Source organism: Tribolium madens, unplaced genomic scaffold (assembly GCF_015345945.1).
Source record: "Tribolium madens isolate multiple individuals breed KSU strain unplaced genomic scaffold, Tmad_KSU_1.1 Scaffold_3;HRSCAF=73;Tcas5.2_LG2, whole genome shotgun sequence".
NCBI lineage: Eukaryota > Metazoa > Arthropoda > Insecta > Coleoptera > Tenebrionidae > Tribolium > Tribolium madens.
Genome location: NW_025401006.1, coordinates 3,436,162 through 3,451,515, shown reverse-complemented (window position 1 = coordinate 3,451,515; position 15,354 = coordinate 3,436,162). Strand labels below are relative to the sequence as shown.

At 35.1% G+C, this 15,354-nt stretch overlaps 1 protein-coding gene across 2 annotated transcripts in view; it reads right to left on the bottom strand.

The window, feature by feature from the left end:
* The window catches only part of LOC123007125, a 117,555-nt gene extending 102,515 nt beyond the window's left edge, over nt 1–15,040 (bottom strand). For both annotated transcript variants that reach the window (XM_044402191.1, XM_044402192.1), the window contains exon 1: nt 14,607–15,040. In XM_044402191.1, the coding sequence (XP_044258126.1) occupies nt 14,607–14,645 (39 nt within the window). In that variant the 5' untranslated portion in view covers nt 14,646–15,040. The remainder of the gene's footprint in view (nt 1–14,606) is intronic.
* Nucleotides 15,041–15,354: the final 314 nt, after the last annotated feature.

Here is a 15,354-nt window from a genome sequence, read left to right as displayed (position 1 = left end):
ATTACTATATTTAATTAGGAATTCCTACAAACATAAAAAGCTACAATCAAAATGCTTGAAAATAAATCATCACTGATTGTTATATTATTGAAGAATGATAATATAAATGCAGCGCCTAAAGAGATGACATTTATTAAATACAATTTATGTCAATAACTTTTGGCATAACATATTCGTATGAATGTATGTATACTTCAATAAATTTCAAAAAATGTTAGAATTCAGTAAAGCAAGAAGTAGTTTATCCAGTAGTGTTAGGGGTGGAAATTTATTTGTAAATTTTGATTTGTTTTTAATAAATTTTTGTTAGATTTTAGGCTTATTTTCTCATAGTTCCTTCGTCGAAGAGTAACATTTTGATATCTTCGACAAGAATCAGTATCAGTATTTAAGTCAAGTAGTAATTGTTGGTAAATAACATGTTTCTCATTATAGTTTCGCATTAAAAATTCAACAAGATTTTTGAAATGTACAAATACTTTTCATATTTCATAAAAATCTGTGTTCGCTGACATATTCTGATAGAACTACATCCGAGTATCACTTCGTGAATTATGATGTTGCAATGGCAGTATTGAAGAGCATTTATTTTATTGTATCAGTTCCAATGCACTTTGTACGACCCTATTGATTCTCCTCAGCTTATCGGGTCAATTACATCATCATAGACTTATTCACTTCATCTGTATTATACTAATGAGAATGAATGACATGTTTGCCGTTCAATAAATGTGAGCTACACATTGTCAAATTATGAATACTGCATTAACCGACAATCAAACTGCCACACATAGTTCACAAATGATGATGAACAACAACTAATGAAATGAGATGAAAAACACTGGACTTAAGCGCTCTGCGTGCAGTTAATGATTTTGTGTATAAATACATAACTACATGAAATCATTCAATAATTATATTGGCCACTTAGCGACGTTTAATGTAGTAGAATCACCGTCATGACATAAACATCTAGAGCAGTATTATTACACACACCTGTAAACTGTAATCAGCTGCACGTCATGTCGGCAAATTAAAGCGGATATTTTCTCCAGTTCTTCTTCACACAACACCACATCGAATTAAGATTAAACGTGCACATTTTTTTAGCGTTCCGGAATGGGTTTAGAAAGCATTTCCGGCATCTTTGAATGGAGTACTTTGCTCTTTTTAGAAGCAGACTCGATAGCAATGTACTGAAATTAAATCTACGTTTTATTGGAGTGTGAAACACAGTTCCAGGTAAAATTTTCGAATGATACATTATTAGTGACTACTACTCCAGTTAAACAGACGTTTTAATTAAATAAGTCTATTTTTGTTTTAAACATTTTTCCATAAATTTTGATTGTTGTGCTTTGTGTTTGACTTGGATTCTAAAAACTGCTTTGAAATGCGTTCCTTGCAAAGTTTTCGACCTTTTCAAAGGAGATTAGACTGTTTAATTTAACTTTGCTTTCAACTAAGACTGTCTAAATAAGGCATTCGAATCTCATTTTGTTGGTTTTAATGATACCGATCAGAAGAAGGAGCAAAAGACGTGAAGAAAGAAAAAAGTCAAAAAAACGAAATGGTATCATGTCTTATTAATACAGGTAGCAGCTATACGCTTCATTTGGTGGCTGTGTTTATGAAAAAAACCGCGTCAAGGCAGAAAAATTCCTAGGAATGATCAGTCATCGGTGACTTCGTTACGATTGTCTGTAGTAATCGGCCAGCTGCTCCTAATAACAAAACGGCGTGTTCCAAGTTTTAATGAAGTCGTGAGATGAGGGCAGCTTATTAAGGATGCTCGAGTCGCGCCGGGGCTGTTTATATCTGTTCGTTTCGTCGGTGGTAATAGGGTGAAGAAGTATGGCTCACTTGAACGTACTGTTGCGGTTTTGCTTCACTCGCTATGCTGGTGGAGGTCAAAGCACTGCGGACCTTTGACCGCTGGGAGATGATTTCATCATTCAGGCTGTCCACCCCCCCGCTGTTGCGGTTTCCACCACCGCCGCATTCCCGACCGACCGGTAGCCACAGGCTGGCGCCCTTCTTGACATCCCGACCAACGAAACGTTCAAGAACAACGCATCCACCTTATAATACTATCCGATGCTTATTACGGCATTTTCCTGTCCCATATGTTCTCCTTTTCCCGACTGGGAATGGGTAACCGCAGCATCAGAGCGGCTATACTCCATGGGCTAAATTAACGAGGAATTCACGCGTTTCTGATTTTATACACAAGGAAGACACGACCAAGAAAATTAAAATAATTTAATGTTTTGTTCATCATTTGAGTTGAAATTTTGTTTGTGTTACTTAAATAAATTAATTTATCACGAAATAGCTTTGGAATAAAAAAAAGATCTTTTAAATCAAAATTAGATAACTGCAAAAGCAACGTAATGTTTTGAGTGAATCGCTTTTAAACACATCTTTTTTATTTGGCAACCTACATAATTAAATATGCGCTAAGAAGAAAAACAGTGAAATACAAGTAACAATACATTACAGAAAGATTAATTCGTAGGTTGTAGAAAAGTAAAACAACCTCAAAGCAAGTTTAAGTCCATCAAAATTAAGTTAAATGTGTGGTGGCTCCTCTATAAAATAATAATTCACTTGTCGTCAGTGATGCTTTGTGCTCCATTCTCGATCAGTTATGTTGGATTGATTAGTTTACATGCATTCAATACAACCAGCAATGACATTAGCTAACTTGCAGCCGGAATTGTAACTGATTTATCTCCGATATGTGGAGTAGTTGTGAAATTCTTACCAAGACATCTTCGAACCACCTACTTGATCGAGGTGTGGTTAACAGAGAGCCACAATTTCGTTTAATTCATGACGTGGTTGGGCTCAGCTGTTGGCATAAATAAATGATTCCGTTTGCTAAAGTCCGATCCGAAGAGTTAGATCATCGTTGTCCGAGCCGTCACACGGTCGAGAGCGTCCTCGTTGTCGGATAATAAAGTGGAATTCGCTGCATCTCGGGCCATTATATCGATCAAACAAAAGGCCGAGGAATTCGCAAAGAGGCGATCATTTAAACCGGGAATTACGCGTACGTCTGTTCTTGACTAACGAGTTATTTCCCAATCAAGGAATTACCGGGGGACGCACGACTGACCGCACTCTGACGCCCTAATTACAAAATTGATTCGAGGTGAAACGACTCACGGCTGAACAAATCCCAGAGGTGCTTGCTTTATTAGATCATTGCTTTGCTGCACAATCCTATTACCGACTCGTGTGCTCCTCTGCTTCAACTCTGTTTTACAAAATAAAGATCTCGACGAGCAATCGCCCTGAGACTGAGACGTAAATGAGTTATCATACAAAATTATCGACGTGTGCGAATCGGTGACCCGTTTCCGTCTCAACTTTTTTCGACTGGGATACTTCCTCGGGATATTCCCAGAAGACATACGACCGAAGAAGATTATTATGGATACATAAATCAGCATCCCATTTGGTAAAAAACCGCTCTAATTCTTTGCCAACACATTACTCCAGCTTTTGTGCTGTTCATTTTAAACTAAACCGATGCCAAAACGAGACCCAAGAGGTTTCAGCTCTTGAAGTATTACCGAGAGTGACATTTTTAATTAAGTACTTCTCTCACACGTTCACCAAATAGTAACAAAACACCAGACAGGTACAGAAGAAACGATTCGCCACAAATATTTGCGAGGTAGCGAAAGAGGCTTTGAATTACACGAATTGCAAACGGCTTTAGAGAAAATTTATGTCAGCCATTAATGAGGGAAAAAGGTTATTAATGCCCAAACGCCAGACTGTCGTTCGATTCTGTGTGATGTCGAGCAAGATCTAATCCAATAAGCTCGTTCGAATTGCTTTAATTAGAAAACGCTTTAATTATCTCAACTTACTAAATTAATTAACGATTTTTCTTTGTAAATACTTCCTTCTCAAATAATCGAATCAAATTTTATTTATGGAATTTATACAATGGTCTTTTTCATCGGCTTATCCCAATTAGAAATGTTCCAAAAAGTTAAAAGTTGTTTTATATACAATTCATCAATTAACTTCAATTTTTCCCAACAGCCACCAACAAATCTTTTCCGGAACCAATTAAATTTCAATTCAAGGGAAAATTCGTTTCTCGTTACTACAATTACTGCCTTGTATCATTATGTAGGTTTACCCTACAGAACATCCTCCAATATAACCTTTAATGGTTCACTGACTTTAATTACACTGGACAAATCTACTGAAAGTTGTACCAACGCGTATTCTAATAAAAGGAATCATCTTTTAAAACTTTATTTTTATTTCATTATTTAAAAAATAAATATAAATAAAACACTTCTCAGTGACTGGAGAAAGGACCTTATTATTTGTATAATATTTTGTGCAAAAATCACAAAATCTTTTTCAGATTTCACATATCTTAAAGTCAGTTAATAAGGCGAATAATAATTTGCTTCGTTTCTTAGATAAATACCCTGACAGTATAATTAAAAGCTGTGTATTTGCCTAGACGTGTTTGTGAAAGTTTTATCTGTGTGCGGGATCTATAGTACCGCAGAATCGTCAATTACTAAAGTGCACATACACACACAATGAGGAAATTCGGTTCCTTGTCTCCGGGCTAGAGTTATCGGTTCTCTTCCAAGTCTGCGTCAGTGTCTCTGGGCAATGGCCTTAACTTTAATCGAATCCCGGAGACAAAAAACGGATTGTTCTCGAATGTAAATGAAAGCGTAGTGCAAGGAGTGTACGAAGGTCACTGCTTTGAAACCTGTTTCCTTGCATATGTGTGCAAGACACGGTTTGTTGACAGGACAAGAGCCCAGGTGCTCCTGCCACCAGGGACTAGGGCATTTCCTACAAAAATAATATATCATATTAAGAAGTTTTTGCGTCAGGTTTTTGCTCCATGCTCGAAAAATACAGAAAAACAGCGCTGGAACGGCATCCGGGAGGAAAGACATCCTGATATTGTTCTGAAATTACAAGTAAATCATCGGGGCGGACTTTATATCCTCGTTACGGGAGTGAATGTCTTGTCGGAGCGCCCAGAACGATCCCGGATTTTTCATATTACTTGAGAGCCGAGAATTAATGTGACGGGCCAAACAGACAAGACTTAATTTTTACAAATCTCACCCACAAAAAGTGCAATAAGCGAGGCATGTGACCCGGTTTAGAACATTTTCAATTATTTATACAGGGTTATTCACGAGAGGGTTACTTCTGAATTTTTTTTGCCGCAACACATTATGCACAATGCAACAATTTCTTGATTTCAAATTTTGAAAATAATTATAACCGAATCCAATTCGACATGTTTTGTTATCGTTTACCAACCAACTAGGCGCATGTTTAGAAGCCGATGGTAGACACTTCAAACACCCATTACATTAACTTAATTTGTTAATTTATTTGCTGAATTTTGATTAAATATAGACTATCTGCCAATCTGACATTTCTAGCAAATCTATCCAACTTACTTTGATTTCTAATTTAAAAGAAATATTTAATTTAGCAGTTAGTAATATTAGTATTGTTAGTTGCGGCAAAAAAAAATTCAGAAATAACCCTCTCGTACAGTTGGAGACAAAATACTTCGTCACTTTTCTGACACTTTAATGTAATTCAAGCTTTAACGTTAAAGTGAATGACAATTTCAAATTAATGACAGCTATTATATTTTCCTATCAAAAATATGTACATACAACTTGTCAACTATGATTGACAGTAGCTAAAAATAAGGTTAACAGTCCTAAAGCATGCTTTACAATTTAATGTCACTCAAGTGACATTGACGACCAAAGTATTTTGTCTCCAACTGTAAATAACCCTGTATATACACTACATGAACAACAACAACAACAACAACAACAACAACAACAACAACAACAACAACAACAACTCAGAAAATGTCAACCAATTATATTAATACTTGATGCATATTGCAGAAATCACCTAGCAACGAACGAATATGACCTACTATTCAATTCACCTCTCTTTTTTCAAATATTAACCAATAAAATAGCAGATATTTACTATCGCATCTTAGCAACAACAAATTCATGCGAATATTCCACTCGTGGTAAAATATAACTGGAAATTCAACGTTGCTATGACAACGAAATCATGTGTAACGCAAATTTGCCATTTGGTTCATTGAATAATCTGTTGAATACCATTCATAGTCAAAGATTGTAGAATATTTTTATTCATGGTCATTACGCTTGCGAACACCATTCGTGCTACGCACTCGTGGTGTTCATAAGCGAATGATCATTCATAACAATTTTTGACTACTCGTGGTATTATAACTAATCATTCGGGTGTCTCGACATCCCATCACACGACATTTCATCACGCGACATCTCATCACGGACACGTCATCCCGGCGACAGTTCATCACTGCGACACTTCATCACATCCCAATTCATCACTTTGCCAATTCATCACATACAATTCCATCACATCCATTTGCAAAATTTTGCTGTAAAATACTGGTTCACATTAACGTTTTTAGAAAAATTTTACACATTCCAATGAAGAATAGGTACAAATCATTAAATCTTAGATTACAAAATAGGATTTTCAGTTATGAAACACAAAATAGACTCACTCTTCTTAGAACAGTGTCATATTTGTTTAAATTTCTTTAATCTTCTATTTCTATATAATTAAGATATTTTGTATATTACGTATTTTATAAAAAATAAAAAAAACTCGAGAGTAAACCTTAATAAATATTAAATTTGTCTGAACATGATTCCTGTTGTAAAGGCTGATTGGTTTGTTGTAATCGAAACCTGTCACCATAATTTTATAAAATGTGATTGTTTTGTTTTCTTTTATACTCGTAAAAATTGTTTTTTTCTGAAATTTTCTGAAAAGGATAATAAACATTTAAAATGTAATTCCGCAAGCCAATATTTTACAGCAAAATTTTGCAAATGTATGTGATGAAATTTTATGTGATGAATTGGCAAAGTGATGAATTGGGATGTGATGAAGTGTCGCAGTGATGAACTGTCGCCGGGATGAAGTGATGGGATGTCGTGGAATCGAGTATTCGATACATCATAAAAATATCTGGCTATTTCCACACGTGCATAGAGTAGGTAAATATTTTTGACATTTTTATAACATTCGGAATATTAATTATCAAAATGCATTTAATAATGTAAGTTCCAATTAATATTTAAACAATAAATAGTTATAGTTATTATTGAAAGTCCCAACTCGATTTTTTGATCGTAATTTATCCAAAAGTAAAATTTTTTTTTGGTTTTTATCATTTATTATTTTTATTATTATATCGTACAAAAATTTCTTCGGGAAATAGAATATGTATACTACCGCTCACGGAAGAATGGACACTAGGTAAAAAAACAAAAAGGTTTAATTTTCGTTTATACATTCTGTTGTAAATAAAAGTTTGTTGTTTTTTATTAGAGAAGTTAGTAAAAGCACTGTTTTATTCCCCATTAAACTGCACCAATTATTACAACGTTTATCAAATTTTACCCACTGTCCATTCTTCCGCGAGCTGTATGTATATGTATATATTTTACGGCATTTCAGGGATTGCCTACTTAATTCTCGTCAAACAAAGTAACCGGATGAACCATTACATGTTACAGCGTTTGACGGAAGTGTATTTAGTTATTTGCTGAAAAGTCTTGAAATGTTTGTTACTTTCTGTAGAAACGTAGATTTTTGGTAGAAGAAAAGAAAAGCCAAAAAAACAAAAGATTTTTATTGTAGCAAAATAGTTGTTTCGTTTATTTGGAATAATGTAAATATATAATATTAAAAAACGTTAAGTACATGACATAAACAACAAATAAAAATATATTTCTGCATTCAGGAAAATTAAACAAAAATAAAAATATATTCTTTAAACATAACATAATTCAAAATGTTAACTCTAACAATTGTAGGTAGGTAACTATAACATATTAGGTATATGTACATGTATTTAGATTGTTATTTATTTAAACACGTAGCACTATTGTGGCATGTAGAATTGCACATCACTTTTTTTTAAAAACACACACAGCGATTTGTTTGGCACTGTTTTTTGCCTACGAGTTTTTTTGCCAGTAGTTTGTTTGGCAAGTAAAATATCTTTTGCAGCCTAAAATGTGTACAATTAAAATAAAGGTGTATTTTGAGGTTAGAAGTCTTTTACCTCCTTCATTTCTTCGTAATTCCACGGTTTTTTGGCATCTTTGTTCTTCAAAAAATTTTCATTTTACTTGTCATAGTACAAACTCCTATGATTATCCATTTTCAATAGGACAATTACTAAATATTACGGCCCGAAATACTACACAAGCTTTCAGCAAATGACCAAATAAACTTTCGTCAAACGCTGTAACATGTAATGGTTCAACCGGTTACTTTGTTTGACGAGAATTAAGTAGGCAATCCCTGAAATGCCGTAAAATTTCAGTCAAACAAAGGAATATTTATTTGATTACAGCTTCTGCCGGCAGTACGGCCAATGACTAGGCTTTCCGCGGAATGATTACGCCCAATGACTACGACATATATATCCCTCTTGCATGTCATTCTTAAATATTCTTAATCGTGTACTTTGTGGACTCGCGTATTTGGTATGAACTCGTGATATATCTACTGAATATTTTTTAATTTTTACATTTATTATATTTATTAAGATGTCGTCCTTGACGACGGCTTATTTTCGATCCTCCGCCAACACAACTTTACCATCAAAATATCAGATTATGAGATACAGGAGCATTTGTTATTGAAGCTGAGATTATCGCGGGCATCCGGGGCGTAAGTTACAAGCGGGATTTGCGGGCAGTTGAAGTGGCCGCCGGCGACAGGCCGTTATCCTGTTATCTGACTTAACAGGAGCTAAGGAGAAGGGCGGTAACTACTTGCGGCCACCTCAGACAAGATAGTGATCTAGCAGAGCGGACACCGCGTGATTTACCTCCGGTGCTGTTTCTCACTTCATGTCTGACTCCGGTATCAGGACTTGCCTCCGGGCGTTCACTGTTGTCTCCACATGAGTTTGCAATGTAAAAAATAAATAAAGTTGTGCGCTGAAATGTGCCACAATTCATAACTGAAGTAATTTATTGCGATGCTCTCGAATATTATTTTCGAATTCTTTATTATTTCCGGCATTATGGTCCATCTAATTCACAGCGGGTCTTCATATGTTGTCTGGCAGACACACATTGTCGAAATTTTGACAGTAGGACACATAAAGGATGAAATAACTGTTTATTATTCAAATTCCTAGCCATTGTTGCATTTACTTGTAAATGAGATCGTTTTTAAGACAAATTATAATTACTTTTAGTCATTTGTTAAGAATTTGTCCAATATTAATTAATTTGGGGGAAGAAAATACCGTCTAACCGTGTGGCTTAAAAATCAATACTTTATGGGACCTTTATAATATTTTTTTTTAATACATATAGGTACGGTTTATTACTTTAAATTGTAAAATTATAATCAATAGGGCCAAACCTCTAATAAAAATTGAAAACTAGATTTGAGGTGACTTAATTTCTATCAGTCAGTTTTATGGATACTAAGTTTCAGTTAATGTTACGTAGTTTTTGGGTGTTATTGGTGGCAATTCAGTACATTTGTTGTTTATAAGCATCGTTTATCCAAGGTTAAAACTAGTAATTATTACAAATGATGTCTTTCTTACAAGCCGCTTAGCAAACATCTTTACTAAACTGTAAGTACTTCATTTATAATAAACGGTTGTTGATGGCACTTTACAGATCGGAACAGTTTTTGTTCAAAGCATGTCATTATCATTTGAAGTAACCTTTCGTCAGTAAAATTCTTTCTTTATTACTATTTATATTAAGCGTGCGTTTATGTTTCTTTAAAAGAGAAGAGAAGAGGTAAAAAGTGGTCTTCATAAGACCTTATGAGTTTTGCGACTGTAGTGCATGTTCTGAATTGTTTATCGACCATTCCGCTGGTCGAGCATGCACTCTTTCTAATTGCAGGAAAATTTATTTAGCGGATAAGCTTCACTGTGAATACTCGTATTTCGCCGTCAATTTTTCAAGCAATGAGGCTAATGGATCAGATTTTGAAATTGTAGCTTTGTCGGTGAAAAAAATTAGAAGAGGGAGAGAGGCATGGATTTTCAGTGCAACGCATTAAAAGTTATCTCCAGTAGAGAACTAACGAGTCTTTAGTGAATTCACGTCTAAAATTAGATGCCGCAAAGAAGTAGTTTCATGGCTCATGTCTTCACGATGAGAAGAGGTTCGACTGCGACGAATAAAATCGCACGTCGCCGACCGAAGCCCTAAGCAAAATCAGATAGATAATGGCATGTCGTCTATCTTAATTAAACCAGTTCTGCATGTCGTTTATCGGCCCAGTTCGAAAATCTTTATTGGCGTAATCGTTTATAGTTTAAGCAAACATTATGCCATTTCGCGGGAATTACAGATAACTTTTCGCAAATCTATTCAAACGAGCTAAATGTCCTTTGTGGTAAAGCAAAATTTAAATAAAATCGCAGAGTTGTATTATCTCCAGAGATAAAAACCAAGATTTTGTCAAAATTTAACGATAAATAAGCCGGTTTTGAACGTGCCAGTTTTCCACCAGTCAAATAAAAAATCGATTGCTTGCCAGACTTATTCAATACACGAACGTTTCAAATACGTTTATGACCTTATCGAATTTTACGTCATAGCTGTTGTGATTTTCCATAAAGATATTCTTCTTATGCTGAGACAGATACTTGTTTTTGTCAAGACACCGTCTGTCTGGTGACAAATTGCCGCCTTTTAGCGTTTTATTTTATCTCTTGGTTTTAGGTTCATACATACGTACGAGGCTTGCAAACTCCATGATTATTTAACAAACTTTAATTTACTTACAACGCAACATTTGCTACCGTTTGGTAGAAACCTTAAAATTCATGTTTCTGCTAAAAAAAATTAAGTTGTTTAAAAAATTGTTTTTTTTTCTGTTTCTCGATTTTTATTTTGTTATGTCAAAAAATATGATTCATGGCCTAAAAACTCTAAAGAATTCATGCAAATCCTTGACCCAAAGTCGACATAAACACGTTATTAAAATTCTTGTCTTTTATAAGCCATTAATGATCTTATTTCTTTTAAGGAAAAATTTCAGATATCACATTTCGATACCGTTAGATGATTTTAAAAGAAGTATCGAAACGTTGACCAGTTAAAAGGTCAAGTGTGTGATATGTATCGGTTTTATTAAATTCCTGCATGTCATTCTCATTTGTACATATACATTGTCTTCAAATTCTTCGTGTAATCACTCATAAGTGGCAGCTATAAGAGCCTTAAACTGTAAAATGGATGATTTAATTTCAGAATTCTTAAGGTGAGCTTATTATTAAGGTTTTTCTATTGCTGCACCGTAGTGGATATCAAGCATCACTCTGGTGATTTTTATTGCGAAGATGCGTCCTAGGAGTATTTATTGAGACTTTCCGGAAAACGCCAACCTGACGTAGCGAATATATTCTTGTAGGTAGCACATTTTCGATCTGACACAGCGTACAAATACGTTTCTCGTATCGTCTTATCGAAATCCGGAGTATTTTAAAAGTCTCACTAATGGTTTCCCCGAATTGTAATTTAAATCGTGACGTGAACCTTTATGTTACCTTCGAAGTATCTCTTGATTATGTCACAGAAGTGATTTACTGATCTTCGTTCACCAAGACATCCGCTTAACGGCTATCAAATGGCGAATAAGTGCCATCTTTATTGCGTGACTTTCTGATTAGTGGATGTAGAAAATGCCACCGATCTTAATTTAAAACATTTGTTGATAATACGAGACTTGTTTCTAACTTAGACCGTGAAAATATTTTTTCTTATTATGACAAAACACGTTCGTTTGTCTGTCTCTAACCGGTGACAAATCACCGCGACGTGTCCTATTCTTGCTGAAGAAATAACTTAACGCAAGCCTTGTTTAGGTTTTAGCAAATGCTCAATTGAAATATTCATATCAAGTCGGTACTATTAAATTACCATAAAATAAAGGATGGCTACTTGGTAGAAGCAAATAAAATTGTTCATCAATGAGTTGCAGTTGCTAGACATGCATCGAAGCATTTGAGCACGCACCACACGTCTGAACACAAAGAAACGTTTAAATATTTCCTTTGTCGATAGTTTTATGGAGACCACAAGTGACTCAACTACAGTTTATTTATACTTTTATAATGTTTGTTAATTGTGTATTAAAAAACAGTTTGAATTTCATCAGAAATATGAGAAGATTTAAAATGTTCATGGTTGGAGCTAACAGTGCATTTCAAATGTTTGTTGTTTGAAGCCATTTAGATGAGAAAGCGTTTTTTAGAACCGTCATCGGTTGTATCATTGTGAAACTAGGACGGACATTTAAAATGCGGAATGTAAGAAGCATGAATGAATAGGTATTCACACTCTTTCCTAAATTGCATTAATTAATTTTGCACACAAGCCAAAAGATAAAGGTTTTGTTTGCAGGAAGTTGCAAATGGGAACTTTTTAGCTCAACGATTCAAAATATTATTGTTGCTTGTGTTGAACTTGTTATGTAATAAAAGTTGTACTTATGCTTTTGTGCTTTGTATAACCAGATTTTTTTGTAAGGCGGGGTGTATCGATTGCTCCTCCACAATAAAAGAAAATCATTACGTTAACATTCCCTCATCATTACCTTATTTTGGATTCAATTGAGAGAAGGGAATTTTGTAAATTAGTTTCGTTCGGCTCATAGATTCCGTACCTGTGTAAGCTCAAGGTTATTACATTTGCATATTTCGAGGGTGGAAATGTCGCTTTAAAAATACATGAAAAATAAAACCCGTTTAACGATAATATAATGAGTTGTAGAGTTCGAACGCGGCAATCAACCAAATTCCGGTTATATCACGGTGTATATGTCTCGATGGGGAGGGTCCTTGGATGTGTCTAATGGATTTTCTATGTTTCCCAATGCATGCCAAGAGTTGACGGAAAGCGTTTGCTCTCCGGCCCTAACCAAACTCGCTAAAGCGGGAACAATCGACAACAAACGACTAACTTGATAATGCAAACTTAATAATAACTTAGTTCTAACCAATAAATTTGCCGGGAGCTTTTGCCCACTCGAATGAGCGTCCGTAATTTTAAAGTTTGTGGCGGCAAGCTTTTTTATTCTGCGTGTTAAGCACAATACATAAATTATTACTGTGACTTTGTCATTAACGGTGCTCTAAAGCACAGTGCGGCAGGGACAACAGCTACATCATTGCCATTACAATCTTGCAGTCGATAGAGCCGATTCGCGACGACTCGAGTACAAAGTTTCTTCCAAACTTGGCCCAAAAAGCCTACTCAAGATTCCATTAGCCAAAAAGGACAAAACAAAATTGCACCCACACAATTTTAGGGGCACTACTTAAATTCTCATCGATATTTTATTACACCAATGTGTGACTGTGGTGTAGCTGAATATAATAATAATAATGATGGAAATTTGAATTCGAATCAAATGCATAACTTGGTTTTTGTTAATCTCTTTCCTGAAATGCACAACCATCTTTATTTTTTTTCAAATGTCCTAATGTGTTCAATTCAACAATTTGTTTTTATTTTTTTATCATGGCTTCGAAAATAATCAGAAAACAAATGGTGCAAAGAGGCCTTTCAAACAAAGTGTAACTTGACATACCATACCATAACATTTGAAAAAAAAAGAGAGGTGGTTGTGCATGTCACGAAGGAGATAACCAAACCCAACCAAACCAAACTAAACTGTATACCCCAAATGGTGGGCAAGGAAAAACAATGATCGACCCGTTCAGAAATTTTTTACTAAAATCGCCTATATCTAAGTTATGAATTTTATTCCAGTTAAATTTCCAGCATGTATACTCTTAAAATAAAAATAATTTTTTGGTTAAATGTTTAGTCTCTTTTATTCTAAATAGTCAAAATAAACGGTTTGTATCAAAATTTTTACATAATTACCTATAGTATACCTAGCAATTTCAAATTGAAAAATATCTGTTTTCAAACAAGTTTAGTAATACTAATTATTACGTTAGGAGATAAGAAAGTTGATGATCCAACTCTTGTATAATCATAGGGAAGTTGTTAGCAAGTTGCCATATTTTCTGCACAGTGCAAACTGGTAAAGTAATTTGACATTTTAACTTGTTACATTTAAAACTAAATCTATAAACTGGAAGTACAAGTTTTTTTTTTATTTAAAAGTAGTTCTTACTTCCTATGAAAATATTTTTATTTATTATTGATTGGCGTAAGAAAAAATTGGAAACTTTAAATTGTATATTTCGCTTAAGCGTAAATACGGCGTTGTTTACCTGAAGGTAAAACAAATAAAAACAAACCCTGCTGTATAAAAGGCAAAGCGAATAAATAAATGTTCAATTCAGCGTAATTTGTGTAAGCAGCTGTAAAACCGACCGAATTTGTAAAATTTATATATCGAGTAGGAAGCTAGGTTGCACTGTGTCCTGATCATTGGTATCTTCGCATATCTTCAGTTGCAAGGAGTGCGCATACGCCATATTAAATACCAAATACTCGTAGTTGTTTTTCTGGGCTGTAAGTCATTACCTGTATGTCAGAAAACGTCCGAGGAAATCCTTCCGGCATGTTTGTGAAGAAGAGCAACGCGCACAAAGGTCACGTAACATGCAGGCGGTAGCATATCGCTATCTACACCTCACTTTGATCACCGCTAATTGTATTTATCCTGTCGATAACAACACAACGCCACCAAGCACGAACACACGATGTAATCAACGCGGAAGGCAGACGCTTAATTACACATCACATGAAGAATTCGCGAAAAGCAAGAACGTGATCCTGACAAAAAATATCCTTGGCGGTTTCCTCCAGGATCGGGCCGGTTAGCAGCAACAAGTTGCCAGCACGTGCTTCAAAATTACGGTCAATCGCGGGCGCCCCGGGCCGAAGACGGACTTAGGAGTGGCCATCTAGGACACCGACGCGAACGTTTCTGCAACTGAAGCGGTCTGCACCAGACTTAACACTGCTGCTTGGTGTCTTTTCGATGGCTGAACCGGTTAGCGGTCGCTCACTCGGACATGCTGCACTTTTGCAAGGACCCGCACTATTTTTAGGAGACATCCGATCATGAAGTTCAAACGCTTCCAAACCCCACAAGACTAGGACTAAAGCAAGTTACGATTAAAAAAAAACATTAAAAGAGATGAGTAGGACATGCACAAAGAGTACTCAAAATCTTAAATCTTGTTTTGTTACAAAAATCAATAAAGAAAAATGCAGAAAAATAGAATGGAAGCCTTTTTAAACGAGTAATGTCAAAACCATTAAAATC